Source organism: Echiichthys vipera (genome assembly GCF_963691815.1).
Source record: "Echiichthys vipera genome assembly, chromosome: 10".
NCBI lineage: Eukaryota > Metazoa > Chordata > Actinopteri > Perciformes > Trachinidae > Echiichthys > Echiichthys vipera.
The window spans coordinates 4285647-4310398 of NC_139835.1; the positions used below are offsets into that span (position 1 = coordinate 4285647).

The following is a 24752-nucleotide window of genomic DNA, read 5'->3' on the forward strand; positions in this document are numbered from 1 at the left end:
CTTTCATCCCTGGGACAAGAGTACCCGCCAGATTCAAAAGCCATCTTGGCCTTTGTTCTCTGCACCAGGCATGTTGATACCATCTTTCTTATTCTTCCTCTTGAGGCTTTTTCATGGAAGAGTTCCCCACATCAAAGCCAGTGGAGCTTTTTGGACTTATACATAGCATGGGGACTGTGGCTAGTTGAGGGTGCACAAACACTAAAAGCCCCTAAGGCCAGGAGCTCGTAAAAACACGGGTTACCTTAGAGTTTTTCATTCTGATGGTGTTTCTGGTGTGGTTCTACTGATATTATGAGTAACATCCCGCAAAACAAATTCAGGGTAACCGTAAAAAGGGCAGCATATAGAGAAGTTGGCTGTATGAGGCGGAGGAGTGTTAACCTGAGAACTTTGTGTCTGCTCTCTCTGTGTCAGGCAGTTAAGGCAGAGATTAACCTTGTAGGCTGTATGGGCTGTCCACTTAATGGCAGGGATGAGGCAGCTTAACACTGACACACACATGCACAAAACATTTAACAGCCAGGCAAATGTCACACTCATACACATGTTTGCACAGAAACTTACAGAGACCAGCCTGTTCTTTCATGCCAGGTAGAACCCCAGCCCTCTATCAAGATGACGGTCAGGCAGCAGAGCAGACGTTTGATTTCAGCAGAGAATCCCATCCAAGAAACCTTCAGCCCTTATGAATGGGGGATAGAAAGCGCACAGAGTGGGAAACTGTCCATGAAAGTCAGCCTTTTCGATGCCTGATAATCAAATACTCCCCCTTGGCAGAGACGCTGGCCCTCGCTCTGTCTTTCATCCCGTCCAACCACCCACCCCCAAAAAAAAACCCTGCCCCGCTGCTTTCAATGCCACAGTGTCTCTCTCTGAAGTCACTGTATGAAACCAATGCAGGCATCCTCACACACAGGTAGGGAAAGACAACAGAGAGGGGAAAAAAGTGAATCAGATACGGGATTGCTTACTTTTTTTAAATGACCTCAATCACTTAGTTAAACCCAGTGGTGCTTAAAGTGAGGGGTGAGAAAGGGTTAGGGGCCTACAGAAACTGTAGACCACCTCTCCTCCCCCTTTTTCTTCTTTACCTCCAACCACCTCAGTGACCGCTGCTGTGCTGCCTTGCCCACACTTGTTTGGCGAGGCTGTTTGCTCAGATAGCCACAACCCCCTCTCCCCTCGCTTTCAACGCAGCATCCATACTTGCTGTCACCATCCCGGCAGATTTTATTTAGTGTTCGACCATGCTAAGACTGATGTGGTCAGGTTTAGGCCACTCTGCCAGTCCTGAGGCTCTTCCATTGCGGCCTCTAGACACAGCGTCTATATTGACCAAGGCGGCCAGCTAATGGCCATCTCGGGCAGCCTCGGCCTGAATCAAAGACCTCATTTACTGCCAAAGCGTGAGAGGAGGAGTAGTGGCAGAGGTGGCAAATATGTGCTTCATCCCTTACCGTTAGTTTTGGACGGCAGTGCAGATAAAACCCATATTAAAAATCAATTTATGCACTAATATTCAACAGACCCACCGCAAAAAACTGGGAGCCCTCAGTGAACCCATAGTATGGCTTCTCACCCGCATCCCCCTCCTTCCTCTGTTTATCCTCTGGATAAGTTTATTGCAAGGCTTATGGTTGAACTATGAAACACTGTGTGCTGCTGTGCAGAAGTGTGCTGGTAGAAAAGCTGTGGACACATGTGTTGGGGGTGGGGGCGGGGGTTGTGGGTGGTGCTGTCAGGGCTGCAGGTCTTACCCTTACACGCCTCAAGTTGGACACTTAAACACAGATATTTGTCTCTGTTATATGAGGAAGACGACATTTAAAAACCATGCAGTGATGTTGTTTGACTTCTTTTCATGTCCCCAGTGAAAACACAATGCTAACCATCAAAGTGGTTGTTTGATTGCTCTTTTACTGTGTAAAGAACCATTAGCTGCTCGCTGGGGTTTCCCTCCACAGAAAATTCACATGACAGTGTGATGGACAGGACTGCTAGACAAACAAGGTGTTAGCAGCGGCTGTAAAGGCCTTGCTGAAACGCTCAGCTGCTCCTGTAAGTCAGGGTTGGAGTCTGTGGTGTGTTTTTCACACATTAATCATCTCCTGTCTTATCTGATGAGTGACATGGAGACTGTGGAGCAGACTGGACTAAAAACACAAAAATACATTTAGCTCCAAAGACAAGTGATTAAATCTTGTGCCATCTTATTACTTTTTGTCTCGTAAGTAAAATCGGCCAGTGCTAAGAGAAAAACAGTTTTGAATATGTATGTAAAAACAAGCTTGATTTCCTTCAAGATTTCTGATGTCAGGCATGTTCATTTGAGGACAACCTTCTCCATACTCAGAACAACAATAAATGGAGGATTAATGCCAGGATCAGACAAATTCTTCAGAGACATTACAGACATGTTGGACCCTGACCAGTCATACTTTGTACAAAGGTGATCTGAAAGAAAGTGCAAGCTTTACTGTTCCACCAAGAACATCATTATTCTTTAGGTTTACCATTTCTACGATGGAACACATCATAGAGCTTCCAACATTTGCCTCTTAACTTTTTTAGACTAAATATGAGAAGAGATTACTTTTTTAGATGTCATTTGTGTCATCGGAGCCCCCATTAGGCAGGGCAGATGATAAACCAGGGTATATTTGAGCACAGATGGAAGTAAAACAGAGAAACAATAAGTCCTATATGAGTCAAGAGACCTGTAAGCATAGCAATCGCAATTGCATTGGTACACCACTACTGTAAGTACAAATAAAGACACATTATGGTATTTGACATTGGGAGGCATTCAAAAGACTGTTTGTATATGAGCAGAGAGGTATGTAAGGGGTGGGTGGGCAGAGAAATATCAGAGTGGCTTGCGGGAAAAAGCTGAAGCTCCCACGACAAAAGCAGCGGCCAAAGAAAATGTCTGCCATCCCGAGGAAAAAGATTTTAGTGTTGATGCAGTGGAGGGAGTGAGGAGATACATTTGTGTACTGATGTGGTGGTGAGGAGTGAGGGGGGCTGCATACACAAGCACTTAACTATATGTTGGTTCATGAGCACATGGGTGGAAGTGTGTGCATAAACACACTGGCAAACACAACGGCGGCTTTGGGCCGGACACTGGGGGCTCATAGACGATTCAGCGCGCGCCCCACTAATAAAATTCACAATGTTAGTATTAGTGAGATCTAGCAGGGAAAATAAACATTTTCCCTCTCTGACTGGCCCGTGGGGTGGCTGGGCTGGCTGAAGATATGGAGGCCTGGGGCCCTGCTGGAACCAACTCAAGCTACAGCGTACAGCGTGGTGTGTATGTTTGTGTGTGTGTGTGTGTGGGGGGGGGGGATCTGCTTCACCCCAGACGAGGTCGAAGTGAACAAGCCAAAGATGATTTACTGAGGCCAACTGACTCAGGGCCTTTGCTTACACGGTGATTTTACAAACTGTATGTTGGAAGCCATTTTTTGGAAGATCGAATGTATTATCTACAACCGCTTATCCCGGGGTCGGGGTCGCGGGGGGTGCTGGAGCCGATCCCGGCTGACATCGGGCGTGAGGCGGGGTACACCCTGGACAGGACGCCAGTCTATCACAGGGCACATAGAGACGAACAGAGACAGACAACCATTCACACCACGTGCATGTCTTTGGATTGTGGGAGGAAACCGGAGTACCCGGAGAAAAACCCACGCAGACACGGGGAGAACATGCACGCTAACCACTATACCACCGTGTAGCCCTCGAATGAATTAATTACACTGTAATTTCTACTTTTATTAAAGTTGATTACAAGTGATAACATGATCACTATTCTGGCTCAATACATTACCAGTGTGGCTAACTTGACCTCCACAGACCTCTTGGATTTTTCACTTTACTTTCACATACGAACTTGAGAAAATGTCGGACGAATCAGCTGCAGAAATGGTCAAAATTGTTTTGCTTTGTTGTAGCAACAACACAAGATTCTCCGTGTCAGGTGTTTTCATGTTCTATAAATGCAGGAGGCAGAACCTGACACTAATTACACTGTGTGTCATAATTTGGTCATAAACCGAGTCTCTTTCTGTTCCTGGAATATGTCCGACAATTTTTGCATCAGTGCTTTTCGAGGGGCGTTCCCAAATGTCTTTGTCTTTCCAGTTAGACATTTTGTTGTCATCTTTGTGTGAATCACCCTTGGTCTTCACCCTTAAGCTCCATTCACACTGCAGTTCCAAGTGACCTGAATCAGATTTTTTCCTCTCATATGTGACCCATATCTGATTTGCTTGTGACAGTGTGAACAGCACAAGTCCCATTGAATCTGACATTTTCCAATCAGAATTAGGCCACTTTGAAATGTGCTACTCAATGGGAAACGTATCAGATTTTTTTGAATGTGACCGTAATCTGAACAGCCAGATGGCATTTAATGTGACTTTCACGTCATTCTGACCCACGCTGCACTGTTTTGTAAATGAATGACAAATAAAGTTGATTGAAAAAAAAACGTGCCACAGACGGGAGCCAGGAACAGAATCAAAACAAACATGGAGGACAGCAGTGAAGCAGGCGGCCAGTTTAGGGAGAGTGAAGGTTTAGACCTCAATAGTATTTGGGGGGGTTTTTAGCATTAAACCATAGAGTCCTACAATACCGGTTGCCGTTGCCATGTGCCTGTAAACACTGTGGGGATGTTGTGGCGTGATCATCATCAATGATCAACTGCGCGTGCAGGTCACTTAAGGAGCGTGATAGACAGGCCACATTTAAAGATGTAATGTGAACAGCCAAACAAAAGATCAGATTTGAGCAATAAGTCGGAATTGTGCATTAAGACCTGCAGTGTGAACGTAGCCTTAGATGTTTGTTTTCCTCCGGTTTCGCCCCAGCTGAAACTTCATCCGGACAATGACCACCTCTATCCTCACATGGACTCAATTGGACATTAAAAAGACTCTGTGCTACGGAGGTGGCTGGGTCTGTTTTAAGGTCCGATTCAACTGATTCAGATTCTCACATACAGCTCAGCCCTGTGTGCTGGAGCCACGATCACATTGAGGGCTAGCTGCTTCTGGATTAGCACAACCCTCCAATTAAAGTGTTTTCATTTTCCACAAAGCCAATTCACCTAAAACAGCACAGGCAAATGCTTAAAATAATCACACACACATACACACTCTTCACTCCCATCTTTTTTAATATGTATTTTTTTTCTTCACTGTATCGATGTGCACTGGAGCGCCTGTAATTATGACTCTCTATATAAATCCAGATCCTACAATTACAACCAGCCCACGGTGCAGGCCCACAGATAGATACACGCTCCCATATACACACGCACACACACACACATGCCATATTACCACATACTGCCGCGCCGCCATGGCCTGTGCAACATCTGTTTTCTCACTCCTTGCCGGAATCTGCTCACCCTTTCAATTTTAACCCCCGCCTATAAAGCACTCATTTACCAAGTGGTGAGAGTTGTGTGTGCATGTTTGTGTGAAATTTGTTTTAGGTTGAATTAGGTTAGACCAATGACATCCATCAGAACAACGCTGAGCTAACGAAAACTAGCTTGTTTGCACCTTAGCTTTAGAAAAACCGGACATTATAAACATGTGCTTTGTTCCTGGAGGCGTTCCAGAATTCTTCTGAGCTGAGGTTGATGTATAGATCGAGGGGGTGGTTTGATGATGGAGGTAGAGGGCGGTGTTTTGGGCACAGTGCCCAGAAGGGTGAGGCAGGCGCCAGGCTACCAGGCTGTGAGGCCTGTTTCCTGCTTTATAAAGGGGAATATTAATACACTTATCTCCCATTAAATCTGTTGGCAAGACAGCAAGTTCGCCTCACTGCAAAAATAGTAAATCTTTGAAGCTGCACGACCTGTATCGAACAAAGCTTATCAGAATTAACTCCTCATTCATGGTGATCCATATTCCCAAGTGGAGGATCGTTTTCCTCTCCACCCTTTAAGTTTTTTCTTATCCTCCCCTCCCACCTCCCTTCTTTAATCCATCCCTGCTCCTCTGTTTAGTTAACCAGAGATGACACATTTATTTATTACCCCTAAAGAGGCACATTCCTGAGGACTGTTTGTTGTTTCTGCCAACTCTTTCATACACATCTCTGTCATCTCCACCAGTCTTTTTTTTTTTCAGGCCCCCAACTACTGTTGTCTGCCATCCTGGGGGCCTTTTAACCAAATGCATATGCCTCTGCTTTACGACTCGCCACCTCCAAACATAATAGTTTTGGAAGTAAGATCCTGGTTTATGGCTGTAGGTCTGGCGAGGTGATTATGGAGGTGCCTGGATTCATTTGGCTTGAGGGGTTGTGAGTTCCACCAGCAAAGAGTCTTGGATTGGCTACACATTGACAGCAGTGAAGTTGACGCGTAGCAAATGTGTGCCTAGGTGAGTTGTGATGGGCCTATTATGAGTTTCCTGCCTCTCGCGCCTCTGATGATGTCTGCTGTAAGACCTAATTACGCGTGTGCACAAAGCCAGTCCTGCACTCTGTCCCCTCACACTGTGAAGCAGCACCTGTTGGACCCAGGCAAGTGATCTGTCTCTGTCTCCCTGGGAGTGGAAGCTACATGCCCCAGATATTTAAAAGAAATAAATACACTTGAATGATGGACTATCAGTATGTATGGAAAAATAGCCTTCTCTTCAAGTTCATGGGAAAGTAGTCTCCCCTGTCAATTACATGTGCTCTGTTCTTTGAGAATGAGAAAATAGTGCAACAGCCAGATCTAGCGGAAGGCCATGACCCCTACCTTTGTGAGTCAGCCTTGTTCTTTTTTAATGGTATTCTGAGATCAATTTGTTTAAATTGCCTCCATTTAACTTGCCCAAATACAGCGGTCTGAAAGAGATTGCCATCACGGTAATTACTGAGAATGATTAGGGGCAATTCATTATGCATTAGAGGATGCGAATGTTAAATAGGGGAGTTGTGTGTGTGTGGTGTGTGTGTGTGTGTGTGTGTGTGTGTGAGAGAGAGAGAGAGAGAGAGAGAGAGAGAGATGCAGAAGATAGCGTGTAGCTTAGCATGGCTGTGACCTCCACTAGAATGCTCGGGGCTGAATGTTTCTTCTAACATGGTCCAGGGTAACTGCTGGTTTCTATTGAGGCCATGCAGAGATTTAGTGGAAGTATGAGGTATTTACACATTATTTCTCCAATCTGGTGTCTGTGAGCCACGACAGCAGTGTCTGAACAGTTCTTTATACTAAATCGTTGCTATTATATGTACATTTTTAACGAGTGATTGATTTCTCTTGAAATCGTCCATCGCTGTAGCAATGCTGAAATGGCTGACATTGTCTCTGTTGTGTCTCCGTGTCCAGTATCACGTTTCTCCAGCCCACGGCTGACACCCCGACTGAGCAGGAAGAGGGCTCTGTCCATCTCCCCGCTGTCAGACGCCAGCATTGACCTGCAGACCATGATCCGGACCTCACCCAGCTCCCTGGTAGCCTACATTAACAACTCCCGTTCCAGCTCAGCCGCCAGCAGCTCCTATGGGCACCTTTCTGTCGGAGGGATCAGGTAGCTAGACGGTGCACATGCATACATGTGTAGCAATTACAAACACATATTTACAGTCATATACTGTACACACTTGTACATGTATACGAGTTGAGATGATATCTGTGATACTAATTTTGTAATACAGAGGATGAAAAAAGCATGGCCTGCAAGTTTAGACAGGTTTTGTAATATTATTCAATAAAGCAAAATTCCTAGACGTATAGTTTCAATAATAACTTCAAAAAGTTATTCTTCTTGACGCACTAAACTTTCACTGTATCCAGTAAAGCTAAAACTCTGGCTTCTGAATATTGACTTTATCTCTTTATCTCCCAGTGACACCCATTAAAAAACATGGGAATGATGAAAGTTTTCAGGAATAAATGTAGCTAACATATTAAGCACATGAATAATTGGCAGTTATAGGTTCACATTTGTTGAGATCCTTCAGGCAAACAGCCAGCACAAATGTTTGCCTGTAGTGACAAAGTAATGAAGCTAATGCATTGTTGGTTTTGGTCTTTTTATGGTATTTGTTGACAGCGAGGGAGCTACTGAATAAAGCCAACCTTATTCTTTAACTATTAGCATAAAAACTATTGTGATCGCTTAAAATGCTAGGTGATACTACATGCTACACACATCCTTTAAGCGTGCTAGTAGCCTAGCACATGGTGAGTAACCGAGGGAGCATACCAATGTTCCCCGTTTTGTTTATGACCGGGGAACATATGTCTGTTATTTTTTCCACAATTGCAAATAGGCCTATGTAGACCCTAACAATACTCCCCTAACCGTAACCTCTAACCCTAACAAAATGCTTAATTAAAGCAGCAGAGGCAGAGGTTTATGCGACTGGGGAACATAGGGATGACCCCGTAACCGACTAGCTTGGCCACCATCACTTAAGAGCGAGGGCCCATGTGGCAAAAACAGCATAATTTTGTGCAAATCTCTTGGAATTCATTCATTTAGCCTTTAAATATTTCCCACCTTACAAAAATGAATTCTTATTTTGCCATTCCGTAAGACGACTTCTTTCCTCTTCCCTCTTGCTTAGTCCCTCATTCAGCTTCCCTCATCCCATCAACCCTGTGGCGTACCAGCAGCTGTTGTCCCAGCAGAGGAGTCTCAACGCCTTCGGCCACACGCCTCCTCTCATTCAACCGTCGCCGTCCTCTTACTCCGCTCGCCAACACCCACTCACTGCCTCACCCATGTCCACCTCCCACAACAGCTCCAACTCTGAAGCTAACCAGGTAGGAACGGAAACATTTTTTCCTTTGAATGTTACACTGCACAGATTCAATGGCGTTTACACTTCTTTCAGTCTTTCATTTCTCAGATCTCATTTATATGGATGTGTAACATGTAGAACAGATTGAGGCTTTCTCAAACAATTTCCGCCACCAAACTGAGGATTTTTTACTTACATGTATCTGATTCCTGATCAGCGTGTGATCAGCTGTAAGGTGCAGGTCAATCACAACCATATAAAAATAAGCAAAATTGATCCTGAGGACGGATGTTGAAAAAATCTTACTCTTGTAGTTTGTGTACCCAATGGCTGATTGCCAAAAACAGCCATTTTGTTAAGCTTACTTATCCAGTCTGATCTTTTCCTGTTCCTGCTCAATTCTGGAGGGTTATATTTTGGTATTTGTATTTTATTTCAGTGAATACTGGGGCTATGGGTTGCAAGAAGTAGTCCCCCTTTTTTCATTAAAAACAAATAAATATGCAGAGTTAGGAGTTGTTAAGAGTCCAATTAAAACAACCTGTGTACAGGGGCGCCTGGTGGCTCAGTGGTTAGACCGTGCACCCCCTATTTGATTTGATTCCCACCTGTGGCCCTTTGCTGCATGTCACCCCCTCTCTCTCCTGTTTCCTGTCAAATAAATGCATGAAAAGGCCAGAAAAAAAACTTGAACAGTTGCGTCAATCTCGTTCATGATCTGCATCCTTTTTTGTTGCCTTTTTTTCTGGCTGTGGCACTGGAAGATCTTTTTTCTTCATTCTGCCCACAAACCACTGATTGGCTGTTTTTTCAACTGGGGAAACCGCCATCAGAGACGTTAATTGAGCAGACCTATTTAAATCAGAGACATGGACAGTGCTTCAATAGTCTTGATGGTCTGGGCTAAGTCTGGCATGAACACCAATGATAACAATAACAGAAAAAATATATATATATATATATATATATATATATAATATTGATGGTTTAAGGAGGAGGTGAGAATGATGTATTCTCTGCATTTAAAAACTATTGGTTAATTTTATGTTGATAAACTAATCATCTAATTGTTTCGTCACTTCTTCACAATTGAGTTGTCTCAGGTCAGAAATATGCAGAAGGCTCCCTCCCAGTTCCATCTGTCTACTTCCTACTGTCTCCTCGCTCTTTCTTTATCAGCCCGTGTATACACTAAGGCTCTTAATGTAAACTTCCCACTCAGTGAATCACTCCAACTCACACTGCTATCAGCAGCTCTGTTTCAGCACTGTGTCTACTAACACAGTGCGAGAGTATATGTTTGCACCTTTTCGCATACGTTCACACACAAGACCCACCCCCCCATTCACACACATGCACAAACACACATTCAACTGCATTTCAGCAGTGATCAGAACCATATTTCCCTCTTGGTTTTCAGCCAACTGAATGAATCATTGAGGCCCCCAGAAATGCCGAACCGTAATGGAGCGTCTGGGTGGGATTAGGAGTCCCCACTCCAATACTGGACCCCCTCCAATTAACCTCAATACACACACACACACACACACACACACACACACACACACACACACACACACACAATCATTTATCAGCTGCTTTACATTTTATATATTTCCTTTCTTTTCGTCTCCATTAGAGCTTTAACAGGCCTTGTGTGTCTTTCTGTCATCTTAAAAATCTGTAGCAGATCAAAGCCCCCCCCCCCCCACACACACACACACACACACACACACACACACACTGCCGCCTTCCTCCTCTTTACAGAGGGCAATAACTCCTCTTCTTTCATATTTCCTTGCGGCTTTGGCGTTCATAGAGCAGTCTAAACTGTTTAGTCTTGGCGGCGGGTCCTCGTCTGACTTATGGGCCGCTGTGCCTGGTGCAACAAGGACTCAACACATCTCTTTGCAGCGGACCATCGAGCCAAAAACAATTGTGTGGTATCTGCTTGACTGTTATCTCATTCCCCTTCATCGCTCTATGTGTTGACTGTGTGGAATCTGGTGTTTTAGTAAATTGAATGGATGGCTGAATTAATAGGAGATTGAGTGGGAGGGCTAATGGAAGCATGGATGGATGGAAGGGTAGGTTGGTATGTGTTAGGATTAATGGAGTGATTCACTGATAAATGCATGAGTGGGTTGTTGGGTCAGTGGATGAGTGCGTAAGAAATGGAGAAAAACATTATTCTGCTTTTTTTTCTACTTCAAACCTGTCTCTTTTCTTATCTATCCATTAGAATGCCAGTGGAGACCCGGCAGTGAGTAGCACAGTCAACCCACTGACAACCAAGAGGTCAAAAGTTAAGACAGAAGCAGAGGGTCTGCTGCCCATCTCACCATCTTCTCAGGTAAGAGAATCAAAAAGTAGTGCACATAAGTAAACAATCTGAAAGGCTGAAATACAATAAGCAAATGCAACAAGTTATTAGGTTTCCACTACACATTCCAGAACATGATTGTTTTCCTTTTCTTGAATAACTTACTTCATGACCTTCAAAAAATCCTATACACTGCATTAATTTAGCCCCTTAGCTATCTCAACTTCAGCTTGCCCCCCCCCCCCTTTACAGCACTTGCAAATTTGGCTTTAATTGATTATTGCTTACGAATAAAAATGCACCTTTAATCAATGACAAGAGGTGTTATCACACATTGAGATCAAGCAGTAACTCATTAGGTTTAAGAAACAGATAAGATAAGAGAGATGCAAAACAGCAGAGAATGCCTCTGTAACATATTGACTACAGATCCAGGTAAGAGATGTAGTCTTTATACACTTTAATGGATACACACATCTGACAAAGTGCTGCCCCATTTCCCCCAGGACCACTGTGGAGGGATCTTGGACCTGAGTGAGGATCTGGATAAAGACGAGTGCAAACAGGAGCCTGAGGCCATATATGAGACCAATTGCCACTGGGAGAGCTGTACCAAGGAATATGATACCCAGGAACAACTGGTTCATGTGAGTGATAGGCTTGGTATCCTTATAGCTGTTATTGAGACGTATGTGGCGTTCCAACGGAAATTAGAGAAACGACAGAGTTTGTAAGCACGAAATACAGCATAAAGGGGCCTTCACATGAGAAGCTTTTTGCACTGGGCTCACCGCAAGGTTTTGCGCAGAGACCCAGTAAATGGTTAAATCAACATTAGCATTAAAACAACTGTTAGCTCATAAACTGCCTCTTCACAAACCTGCTGTGATGCTTCCAAACCTCCATCATTACGTTTTCTTCCCAGATCCTGATACAACTTTAATGTAACGTTAAATAGTTCAGACACAAACAATACGTTTTTCCTCCATCTTTCTAATTGGCTTGATGTTGCTCTCTGGTTGTCTAGGAAACGTAGACGTCACAATCAAAGCTTCTATCTCATTGGTTGCATGTTTGAAAGGTCAGTGGAGCAACAGAGGGGCAAATCTGAGTGATGGACGCTGCTAACGTAGGCGCTGCCGCAACATTGGGTGCTACCGCCTCCTCAATTGGAAATTAATGGAACGGCCAGAGGAAAGCGTTTTCACTGCATATCATGTGTAGGGCCTTAAAGCTATCAGCTGCTTTTTTCACAAAAATAAAGGTTTTTGTTGAAGTGCCTTGGTTATTTGAAAAAACATGCTAGTACAGCAGCGGTATAGTCACAGCAGATATTCTATGAAATTATGGACCATAAAAATAACAATATTTTAGAATAAATTAAGTATTCATAATTTTTTCTCCAATTTTTATCTCCAGTGTATAATGGTTTTTCAATTTTTTAACTGGTCAACATGGTCAACTTGAGTGTGAAGTCACCTACCATTATTGAATGACACACATTTTTACTACAGTCTGTAAAATTCCACTGTGAAAACACAAACCTCCAGTGTTTTCAAAGTGTTTCACAGACTTGTCGCCTCGTGTTATTCTGGACGTCGTCATCAACCTTATAAGCTTCCTTTGCGGTAGTGAAAGTAAATTCCAAATGGGGCCATGAGAAACGTTACATTGTGTTGTGTAAAAAGCAAAAAAAACCTCAAACAACTCTTCTGCTACTCGTTAAATCCACACTGATTGAGTCCGCTCAGAAAGCTGTCCAGTAACTGATCCTTTCCTGTGAGGTTGACACGCGCAACGTTAATGAGCCTGCCAGCTCTCACCAAATTCAAGCCTGAGCCCTGCAGCTGTGCCCCCCATCCCAAGCCCTAGCCCCCACAGCCCCATGACCCCTAACCCCTAACCTCTCACTCCCAGCAACAACCCCACCCCTGAAACTCAGAGGGCCGGCCATAAATCCATCGTCATGTCAGGAGCTCTGGAGTTTCGGAACCTCATGCTCCCTCCTTTTCATGGCCAACCTCTCTTGCTTTTCTGACAGACTGTCAGTCTCAGAGCAGTGGTAGGAGGGGCATGTGTCAGGTCCACAGACCCAGAGACCCGGGGGCGACGAAGGATTGGCGACCAGCAAATTATTTCAGATACTAACTCTTAATGTGTCAGAAAATCAGCAAGGAGACTGTCGGAAAATGTTCAGGTAGCTAGGCTTATGTTACTAACATGTTTAAGGTGATAGGTCATGTTTATCTAATGTTACTAACATGTTAACGCTGGGAGGTAATGTTCATCATGGACAAGTGATGCAAAGTTTGCATGTGACCTTCTTGGGGTCATTCTTGTTCTTGATCCCATATTTTTGGCGACATGATTGGCTATTAATTAACTGTCTAACCGCGATGTCGAAGGGACCTGCTGTCTTAAAAAAAAAACACTGACAGTGAGTGAGTGTCACCACTTCCTGTATCTGGCCCTTCAAATTAAAAGCCCTCCAGCCTTTTAGGCCAGTCACATAAATGTACACTTAATTTTGACAAGGCACAGCTCCAAATGTTTTGGTTTCTTTTCCTGTGACCAATGGACTAATGACATTTTGGTCTGCTAATGATTTATTGGTCAACCAGTGCTTGGTCGACTATTTGGGGGCAGCCCTACCAGAGACTGATGGGAAGTGGTGGTGAACGGGTTATTATGCGCTGCTACAAGTCCGGACCAGAGTAACCTTTAAGAACGTTTACTCACTCCAGCTCCATAGCCACAAACTCTGTGAAAGCTTGCCAGGTTGAGTGAGTAGTCTAGCAGAAGAGCAGGGGTTCGATTTTGGGTGTGGATGGACAATGTGAGGGCCAACACATTCTTAAATCCTCACAGGACCATGTTTTGTTAAAAGGCCTCTGCTTTCTATCAACTGTATAAAAACCAACCAGAAATCCAGTGGTGTGATATTTTCTTGTTGACAGCATTTCCCGAAGCACACCCAGGGTTTCACACAAGGTTAATATCTGATTTAAAAAAAACAGACACCTGTGTTTTTTTCTGGCTTCTGCTTAACCAAAGTGATCCTGTTTCAAGAGACCCTAAATTATGGATTTACAGTAGTGTGTAACCTGAAAATAGAGGCCTCTGCTTGTTTCCATTCCTCCTCCTTCACCTAGAATAGATCTCAGCAGAATCTGCAACCACTGAGCTTTTTCACTGGTGGAGAAGCGGCCACATAAGTGGAGCGTTGTGGGCCTGGATGTCCTCAGGAAATGAAGTGGTTCCTCTGGGTGTGTGGATATTTGCGTGTGGTGCATGAGATTAGAGCTTTTAGTGTGTCCGAAACATGTTTGTTGTCTGTAATGCAAGTCATTTGAATTTGATAAATCATGTCGTGTCTCAGCAGTGCAAATTGTTGTTTTTAATGGACAAAAGATATCTTTAGAATTACACAAAATGTATAAGTGTAGAACATTTAAAGAGAATTCCCTGATATGTCAAAAATTTGTTTGCAATTTAATTTATCTGGAAATGCTTTTCTGGCTATTAAAAAATGTAAGTTTACGCATCGCTCAGGAAACTTTGTGTGTCCCTCTCTGACTTCCTGAATCAATAAATACAAGTTGGTTAAAAGAATCCCCTTCCTGATCAGCTTTATTGGAGTGGAAGGAAGTTCCTCTTCCTTGAGACGCACACACACACAGGGACACACACGAAGCCTGAAAAAACAAAACATTTTATAGTTTTTGTCTCTTGTTGACAGATGCGTAATAACTGTCAGCCGTAATGGGGGAATCTCCTGGTGGGAAAAAGACAAGAATTTGCTGACTCGTGTTTAGGAATTCACACAAACAGTGTGTTTAGTTTTGACATTCATCTCAGCATCTGTATCACAGACATATGTTATGCTACATAGTGATGATTTACTCTGAATAAAAATGTCTCCTCAGCACATCAACAACGACCACATCCATGGTGAGAAGAAGGAGTTTGTGTGTCGCTGGAAGGAGTGTTCACGTGAGCAGAAGCCCTTCAAGGCTCAGTACATGCTGGTGGTCCACATGAGGCGTCACACGGGGGAGAAGCCGCATAAATGCACAGTAAGCCTTGTATATCTGTCACACTGTTGGTAAACTAGTTAACTTACTGTCTTACTACAGAATCAGCTGACTCACTGATTTTCCTTGAAATAGGGGGAATTGCGAGAGACATATTTTATGAAAGAATCGTCAAAATATCCTGGCTTTTAGACAAAAGTACTGGATCCTACATTTCCCATAATGCAACCAATATAATAGCATCTTTTGTTAGAACCTCCCTACCTGAATGTCCATGTCTTTCAAACGCAGTGTCCCCAATTTGGAATGCAGGCTTGTGGTTATACATTTAAAGTCTTAGACCTAAGTCCTACCCTGGTGACATCACAATGACATCATTAGGTATTTTCTTAGACTTTACAAAGCTCCTCCTGAGCACAGAAGACATGATACAACTGTCTTTACAGACTGAGTAGTACTGGACTATTTTTTGTGCACTTGTTACTGTTAGTGTGATATTAATACGATTGGAATACATTACTTTTTATAGGTCATTAAGGGCTTGAGGTATGCAGGATTGTTTGAAAAAAACATACTTGCTGATATCGGTATCAGTGACAATGGGGCCAATCTATTCAATTCAATTCTATGTTTAAATGCTTTATACATTATAGACTGGAATTTCAATTCCTGTTTTGCCCAATGTTTCAGTGTTAATTCAGTAAATGCATATCTATGTATTTATTTGTTACATTTTGTTTTTCAAAGTTAGTAAAGCAATGTTTTAGTGGAATTCCAGGTTTAAATCATCCCAGACTCTTTTTCAGCAAATACACTCATCAAATAAGCCATCGAGACAAATTTTTTCGTGTATAAACTATTAACGGAGAAATTCCAGGGAGTCGCTATCAGTCGCTAACAGCAGGATGTGGCTAACACTGATTAGCTGGGGCAGTAAGGTGGGCTCCCTCCTTTTAGATTGCATTTGGTAACCCACTTGAATGGACTTTACTATGAGAGGAGCTGGTACAGGGGCCAGTAGGTAAGTCTTTAAAACACTCTTTTAATAAACTCTGGCTTCACTAACTACGTTGTTGGTGCTTTTTTTTCTGTGGAGGGACTCTTCTCATGCCGCTGCAGAGGTTTGTTGTTATTTTGAGCAGTATTAGTGGTTAAAAAAGACGTTTTAATGTGTTCACCGTACTACCCTGAACTAATCAGTGTAAGCCACGTCCAGCTGTTAGTGACTCCTCTGAATATCTCTATTAATAGTTTATACACGCTTATTAGATGTGTATTTGCTGAAAAAGAGCCTGGGATGATTTTACGCCGGAATTTTACTTTAAGTCAAGCCTGATACAGATATCTTACACATAAAATAATGAACCGTGTCACTTCCAAATAGTAAGGCATATTCCTTACTAAAGCTTATTCCTTAAAGAATGACATCGGATCAGTGTCACCCAATACCCAAAGCCCAGGTATCAGTATCAGGACTGAAAAAGTTGCATCAGTGCATTCCTAAATTAATTGGTTAGCTGGCTACTCTCTACTCTGCAACGGGTCCCCTTGCCTCACAAAAAAAGATGTCCATGTGATTTTTTTTTTGTGCTTAACACCAGTGATATTTTACATGTTGATAAATCATGAGAGCTTTATTGAAGGCTTCATTTGCTGTGTGAAGATCAAATTGAGGGCCTGTTTGCTTGGCTTCAAAGCTTGCTCACAGGCTCTTGTGAATGCATTAAAACATATGACTTGTGAAGGAGAGAGTGAAGGAAGCTGATTGACAGCGTGGGCGTGTAATTAAAATCTGCAGACAAGCAGGGGGCCATGGGTCCTTATTAAGACCAGGCTGTGTATTCTCTGCACAAATCCCACGTGCATCTTCTCATAACATTCTAACTCCCCTTTAGTCTCGTCTTTTAACGGGGAATCTACAGACTTTTATACCCAATGAACTAGTCTAATTTGATTCTCTTTCAATTTCAAAGCCCATTAAGTTCACAATGACTGCTCAGAAGGAATACCAAATTATAACTTGTACAGTACAAGTGAACACAAAGGCTAAACACAGACTTCTCTTTGTCTCAACAAAGCACACAAGCCCAAAAGCTATACCACAACTCACAATCACTTTAGATATTTCACACAATAGCCCGTTTTTGCAAAGTGAAGCACTGCTTTGCTTTTGTGTGGCATGCCACAATAGGTGGGCACGAGTCCAAGAGTAGATTACATTTGAAAAGTGAAACACACAGAGCTTTTTTTTTGTTTCCCAAGTTTTATCTTTACCCAGCTTCAGACAAAACAACACAGCACTTAGGCATTCAGTCTCACTGTCCTTCTATCTCCATCTCTCTGCAGTTTGAGGGTTGCGCCAAAGCTTATTCTCGCCTGGAGAACCTCAAGACCCACCTCAGGTCCCACACCGGGGAGAAGCCCTATGTGTGTGAACATGAAGGCTGCAACAAGGCCTTTTCAAACGCCTCAGACCGAGCTAAGCACCAGAACCGCACACACTCTAATGAGGTATGTTCATGCGCATGCATCAATCAACTGACCCATTTGACCCACAATCAGCTTAGGGTTTAGTGTAGTGTGACAACAAATTTTGCTGTGATTCTACAGGGTAGATTGTACCCACTAAACGATTTACCAAAGGAATCTGGCACACTGCACAAGCATGAGCACTTCAGTTAGCAGCTAGCTAGCTATGAAGGATTACTGTTGGGGTTAGGGTTACATCTCGTTACTTATAAGGTGAGTCTTCTTGTATAATTGTAAGCAATTATAAAGTCGATTATTGATTGAGCTTTTTGCGTCAAATTGGTCTCAAAATAAACGCCTGTATGTTGAAGCCTGCACAGTATGCCCGTTTGTCGTTCGGTGCATATCATCGGGGCCTGCCTATGTTCCCTGCTTTGTATGTGAACTTGCTATGTGACCTTTGCTATGTTCCCCTGTCTGTTATTTTTTCCAAAGTCAGTGCCGAATTCCCCCAGCAAATATGCCTACGTAGACCCTAACACTACCCCCTAACCCTGACCCTCACCCTGACCCTTACCCTAAACCCTAGTCCTAACACAATGCTGAATTAAATCAGAGAAGGCATATGCTTATGCGACCGAGTAACAAAGGGATAACCCCATATGATGTAGTATCTGCCGTTTTACGGAGCAGGTATGTATCCTGTAAAACACCCCAAAAAATGCAATTTCATTAATTTTGGACTTTAAATCCCTCTTGGCAGAAACCATATGTGTGTAAGATCCCAGGCTGTACCAAGCGCTACACAGACCCCAGCTCTCTCAGGAAGCATGTTAAGACAGTCCACGGACCCGAAGCCCACATCACCAAGAAACAACGCAGCGACATGCCTCCAAGACTACAGCCACCCAAGGGCAATGGGGAGAATGAGGCAAATTCCAAGCTCGGTGCGAGAGGCATGGACAAGATTGAGGCCAACAGCACCTCTAGAGGAGTGGAAGACTGCCTCCAGGTCAAATCTATCAAGACCGAGAACTCTATGGTGGGTCCCGATCACATAAATGTAAAAAGTCATCCAACACAAACCTCTTGTTTAGTTCATAAAATATTTATGTGCAGGAAATAAGGTTTGATTGACTGTATCTTGAAGGAAATTTACCACTTTCAGCTCTTCAAATGATCAGTGTCACCTGTTGATATAACATGATCATATAAATGCATGCCTTTGTATGTTTAGGAAACAACAAAGAGAAGGACACACTTATTTTCCTACTGTTCCCACTTTACTAACATTGCCCTGAAGTTCAGTGTTTACTGCTGGTATTGCGTGCATCCTTCCTAACTCACCTCTCTGGTTGTTGCTTGAACTTGCTTCTCTCAAGTTAACCTTTCTAATGGACAGACTTCACTAAGGTGAGCACTCAAGCTGTCTCTCTGCCTCATCGCAAATTAGCATGGGTAGACTTGTGAATGTCTCCTCATGTTACATGCTACATTGTCGCATTCTTGCATGATGTGAAATGTTCTTTTTGCATGTTAATCCATGTTTACACATTTAAAATGTGCATGTATGGAGACACACACACTACAATTGAACTGGATTTTTTTTTGTCCACAAGATCACTGGCGGTAGCTTCTGCTGTCGGCCAACGATAAAAGTCATTATCACAGTAATATTTAGGTGCTGGGACAGTTTTCGCATGTGTGCTGAACAAATAGTGCCAGCATCAAGCTGTGATCAAAACTTTAGTTCATTTTTGGACGGTTTGAATTACTGTGACAGTTGGATTGTTGCTCACAGGACTCATTTATTATCCACTTGTTTTCTTGTTGTACATTAATCAAATTCATCTGTAAATAATCATATTATAGAACAATAAACCCACATTAGTTATTGCAAAACACCATTACAAACAGAATTCCTTAAATGTGGTAATTATTTAGTAATAAAGAATACATAATGGAGTTCTCTGAACTTGGCATGAGACTGTGGTTTTTATTTTTTTATTTTTAGTTTTAAATTAAGCAAATTGTTATCAGTGTTAACCATGTTTGGCAGGTTATTACTTATTTATTTGTGGAAAATTTAACAATGTACCACTATGATTTATAATACAGCTTCTATATTTTGATTCATTCCACTTACATCAAATTCCTCCCTGCTGTCCTCCACCAGACATATCAGTCCAGTCCTGGCGGCCACTCGTCATGCAGCAGTGAGCCGTCCCCTCTCAGCAGCGCCAACAACAATGACAGTGGAGTAGAGATGGCCTTGCACAGCGGGGGCAGCTTCGGGGACCTCAGCGCACAGGATGATTGCCCCATGGTTGACTCCACTGTTCCCGCTGGGGGTCAACAGGCTGGGGTGGGGCTTCAGTTGAGGAAAGCTGTGGGGCATACTGGCATGGTCACCATCAAGCTGGAGAACATCAAGAAGGAAAGGCTGAAGACAGTGAGGGACTCTTGCCCATGGGTCAACTCTGCACCACAGCCAACGCAGGGCCAACGCAACAGCATGAAGCTGCCTCCCATACCTGCAGTCGGTAAGTGTCAAAGGTTGAGAAAATATGTTTGCTGTCAAGTTCATTCTTTGGTGAAGATGGCTGAATCGCATTATATTGAAGTCCAATCCCAGAGTCCAATAGCCAAAACAGTAATGCTCAGTCTGCAGTTAATAATAATGTCCTTTGTATCTGCCAGGTTCCCTGCTGGAGAACTCCAACATAATGAGTAACATAAGTGGTTCGTACCCTGGCCAGCGCATGGGTGACCTGTCTTTATGTGAAGTAACACTGCTCAACCAGTTGAATGAGCGCCGTGACAGCACCACCAGCACCATCAGTTCAGCTTACACCATGAGTCGCCGCTCCTCCGGTATTTCACCCTGCTATTCCAGCCGCCGCTCCAGTGAGGCGTCCCAGTTTGGTGCCAACCGCCACAACAATATCAGTTCGGCTGACTCCTATGACCCAATCTCCACCGATCTGTCTCGCCGCTCCAGCGAGGCTAGCCACTGTGGAGGTACTGGTGTCAGTGGAGGAGGTGTCCCAAGCCTCCTTAGTCTGACACCGGCTCAGCATTATCGACTTAAGGCAAAGTATGCTGCTGCCATTGGTGGAGCTCCACCTACTCCTCTCCCCAATATGGATCAAATGAGCCTGAGGACACGCATGGCATTCTACAGTGACTCACAGGAAGGCTCGTCGCATCCATTCCATCAGCCTCCCTCTGGAACAGTGCCTCGACGATGCAGTGATACTGGATATGGCACACGGAGCATGATGCCCCATGAGGTACCCCCCAACCTTCCACGTCGTGCCAGTGATCCCGTGCGTCGTCCCACACTGGACCCTCTCTCCTTCCCAAGGGTTCAGCGCTATAACAGCATGAACAGCATGAACCCCATGAATGGTCCATCAGCTGAACGCCACCAGTCACTGGCTATGCAGGGCTACACTCGCTCTGATGGCAGTCTGCAACGCTACCCATTTGCCCCCAGACCACCTAGTATTTCAGAGAATGTAGCCATGGAGAACATGGCAGTAGATGGGATGATGGTTGGGGGGGAGCAGAGTGGGGAGGATGACATGGTACTTCCAGATGATGTGGTGCAGTACCTTAGGTCCCAAAATCCTGGCCCCTCAGGTCACAATCCAGGGCAAGTGGGTTACCATCCCAACAATCAGACTCATGGCTACCAGACAGGCATGCCCCCACCAGCATCATTTTATGCACAGAGGAGGATGGCCATGGTGGATGCCACCATGGCTCAGTCCGGTCAGGACATACAATCCTGCCAGATGGGTCTCGGTGGCTTCCATCAGCCCTTCTCACCTCCATTGGACAATATGAACAAAAATAACATGCCAGTGCAGTGGAACGAGGTGAGCTCAGGGACTGTGGACACCACAGCCAAGCTCTCCAAACAACAGCAGCAGGCTCTGAGGGGGAACCTAGCTGTTGTTCAGCAGAGGCACAATTTTGGTTCCTTCCAGGGACAAGGTCAGGGCCTGGGCAACAACCATCAGGTAGTGCCTATGAGTCAGAATATGTCTATGCAGGGGTATGGGAACCACAACAACCAGAGGCTGATGAACATCTCCCACCAGCAGAATCAGCAACAGAGGCAATGCAACAGTGTGAACTTTAGTGAGCAAATGAGTCCTCAGCAAGGGTTCGGTCAAGAGGCAATCCCAAATTCTATGTCTGGGAGTACTAGTGTCAGACCTACCCGGAACAATATGGCAGATCCAGAGCTGCAAAGTTGCAGAGCAAGGACACAAACTGATGGTTATTCTCATGTAAACCAAGTGGATCAGCAGCAGAATTACAGTGTTCTCCCCCAACAGCAGCAGCAGCATAATATCCATAATGGAGGCAGAGGAATGTTACAACCCAGGCCTCCCATAGAACCTAAGACCGTTGCCAGACAACACACAGGGTCTAGCATGATGCAACTGAGCCGAATACCCAAGTCGTCTGATTTGAGCTCAAGCCGTCGTACTGACACCTCAGAGGCAAGCCCAAAGAGGCCCAGTGGATCAGCAGCGCCCAACAGCAACTCTGAAAATCTGAACTCTGCTGTGCTATACACAGGTCAGATACATATGTTTGAGCCAACTCCTGTCAGCTTTGATGCCCCCATGCCCCCCAGTGCCATCCAGGCTCCTGCCAGCAACACCACTGCTGCAGCCAACATGACCTCACCAGGAGTCAACCACGTCTCCAGCAGTACGGTGGATTCTTCCACTGGTGGATCTGGTGGCACGGAGCATGCGCAGATCGACTTTGACACTATGCTAGATGATGGGGACCACTCCAGCCTAATGTCGGGCACCCTGAGTCCTGGCCTTCTGCAGAGCCTCTCCCAGAATTCCTCACGTCTTACCACCCCCCGCAACTCTGTCACCCTCGCGTCTGTACCGGCAGGGATTGGCAACATGGCCATAGGTGACATGAACTCGATGCTCACAGCTTTGGCTGAAGAAAGCAAATTTCTCAACATGATAAGCTGAGAGCAATCAAACACCTCATCATCCATCCAGTCCTAACCATTTATATATCAGGAATATATGGACTACACAAAGCACTGATTGAACAATGCAAAAGTGGCTATTTCATACATTGTTTTCTTCATTGTCCATAGAAATATGCTTGTATCTTGTAATATTTGCTTCAGATTATAATATGTTACATTACAAAAATAATAGTAAGTATAGCTAGGGTTAAGGACGATTTCTATTTTTTGATAAAAAGCCATACATTTTAACTACAAATATATGATAGCCCAAGGTGTATACAGTGATTGAATCCACAAACAATTGCCATTCAGTATTTGCTGATGTAATATCCATCAACAAAGTGGTGCACTGAAAGCAGTTCACATACTTACCTTACCGAGGACGTCATCATTGAGCATCTGACTGACAGGACATGGACATGATATGTAGATAGCAGATAATATTTTCTCATGAAGACCTTTATGTGTATAGATTATACTGTATGGTACTTGCTTTAAGTTATGTTACAGTCCTTTTGATGTTTAAACTAGGGCTGTCAAAGGTACAGTAAAATGTGGGAACCTACTATTCATTCACAGGATAACGATGAATGAAATTAAATTAGATGTTTCAATAACCTAATTTACATTTTTCTTTTTGGGGGGGGGGCTACCACCTTTGTGTGGATTAAATATTTCTACAGTCTGCTCTACCTTTTATGTGTACAATACGTGAGATTAGTAAAGAGACTAACCTGGAACACCAGGTTTAAAACTCATATGTCTCAGAAGCACATAGCATGTGCTGTATGTCATTTCGATGCAGGAAAATTATCACAGAACTACAATTTTCTGCTTTTTACTTCACCAGCGAATATACAGGGGCTTAAAGCACTGAGGGTAATGAACAGTCAGATGCCATAAACAAACCATGCATGTAGAAATGTATACGTAAAAAAATGTTTTAATGCTATTGCATTTACTATTTGCACTTCATTCAACTATCTTGCAGCATAAGAAATAAGCAAAGAAGTGCCTTGTGCACAACCTGTCTTTCTTTTGCAGAGTTTCAATTTTGGAATAAGGTATTTGTGTATTTGTGTGCTCATGTATATGACATTTCATGGAATTCAATATGTAGTCAGAATGAGTCACAAAATGAAGCATTTGACAGCCCTAGTTTAAATATGTGGTTGTACATTATGATCAACAGATATTAAGGGCTTTTTGATCATGGTCTGAGCTTGTGGGGATGGCACTGTAAAAACAGATTTCCTTCTTTGCCCTCTGGATCAGAGGCATAAACTCTCCATGGTTCCATATCACAAGGGTAAATGATTGAAAAGGACAAGGATATGCCTCTGTGTTAGTCTATCAGGGCACATGAACCCCTGTGTCTGATGAGGAGCATTCTCTAAAAGAATATACAAGTACCTCTGTGTGTTCTCAGTAGAGATCTGATCCTAATTAACACATTCAGACCCCCCTTCACTGCACCCCATACTTCCCCTGGGCTCTGGATGAACTGCAGAGAGTCCAAAAAGGGACACAGACTTTGATAATGAAATCCTGTTTCGGACAGGATTGGCCGACAAGCCCTGCAAATTCCTCAATTGTATTATGTTTGCTGAATTTCTAAGTAGCCTTTAAAATGTTTGTGTGTATGCTACCATTCACTTTTACAATGCTCAGTGTGTGTGGGTTTGTGTGAGTGTCTGTATATAGCTTTTGTACATTTTAAATAAACTATCTCTTTTTTCTGTTTAAATCCCTGCGTTGTGTCTTCTTTGATATAAGTCCCCGGAGGCCACATGAAAGAAGGGCTAGTAAGCTACAACTGAAATCACAGTTGGCATGTTCTCAGACTGCTGTCAAGTACAGCTCTAAAGGCAAACATCAGTATACTCACTGTAGCCATATGTATGAAGGGTGCACACACAAAGAGGATTCTCAGCTCCAGATATTAATGAAAACAAGCTTTATTTGAAAGATGGCACTTGTTCATATGTAGTGCTTACACATTCAGATTCAACTTGTATTAAAAAAAAAGGATCTTCCAAGAAATAGTCGAGCACATAACCAGTGAGATCGCAACTTGTCCTTTTTACACTTCTGTTTTAGCGTCGTATTTAACAGACAGGTCTGAGAGTTGAGCTTT

At 43.6% G+C, this 24752-nt stretch overlaps 1 protein-coding gene across 1 annotated transcript in view; it reads left to right on the forward strand.

Moving 5' to 3' along the window:
* Positions 1–24251, forward strand: part of gli2a (GLI family zinc finger 2a) — a 100364-nt gene extending 76113 nt beyond the window's left edge. Inside the window, exons 6-14 of the mRNA XM_083922013.1 lie at positions 7349–7550; positions 8593–8791; positions 11012–11122; positions 11599–11739; positions 15019–15168; positions 17473–17637; positions 18359–18637; positions 19772–20138; positions 20296–24251. Coding sequence (XP_083778139.1) covers positions 7349–7550; positions 8593–8791; positions 11012–11122; positions 11599–11739; positions 15019–15168; positions 17473–17637; positions 18359–18637; positions 19772–20138; positions 20296–22610 — 3929 coding nt within the window. The 3' untranslated portion in view covers positions 22611–24251. The remainder of the gene's footprint in view (positions 1–7348; positions 7551–8592; positions 8792–11011; positions 11123–11598; positions 11740–15018; positions 15169–17472; positions 17638–18358; positions 18638–19771; positions 20139–20295) is intronic.
* Positions 24252–24752: the final 501 nt, after the last annotated feature.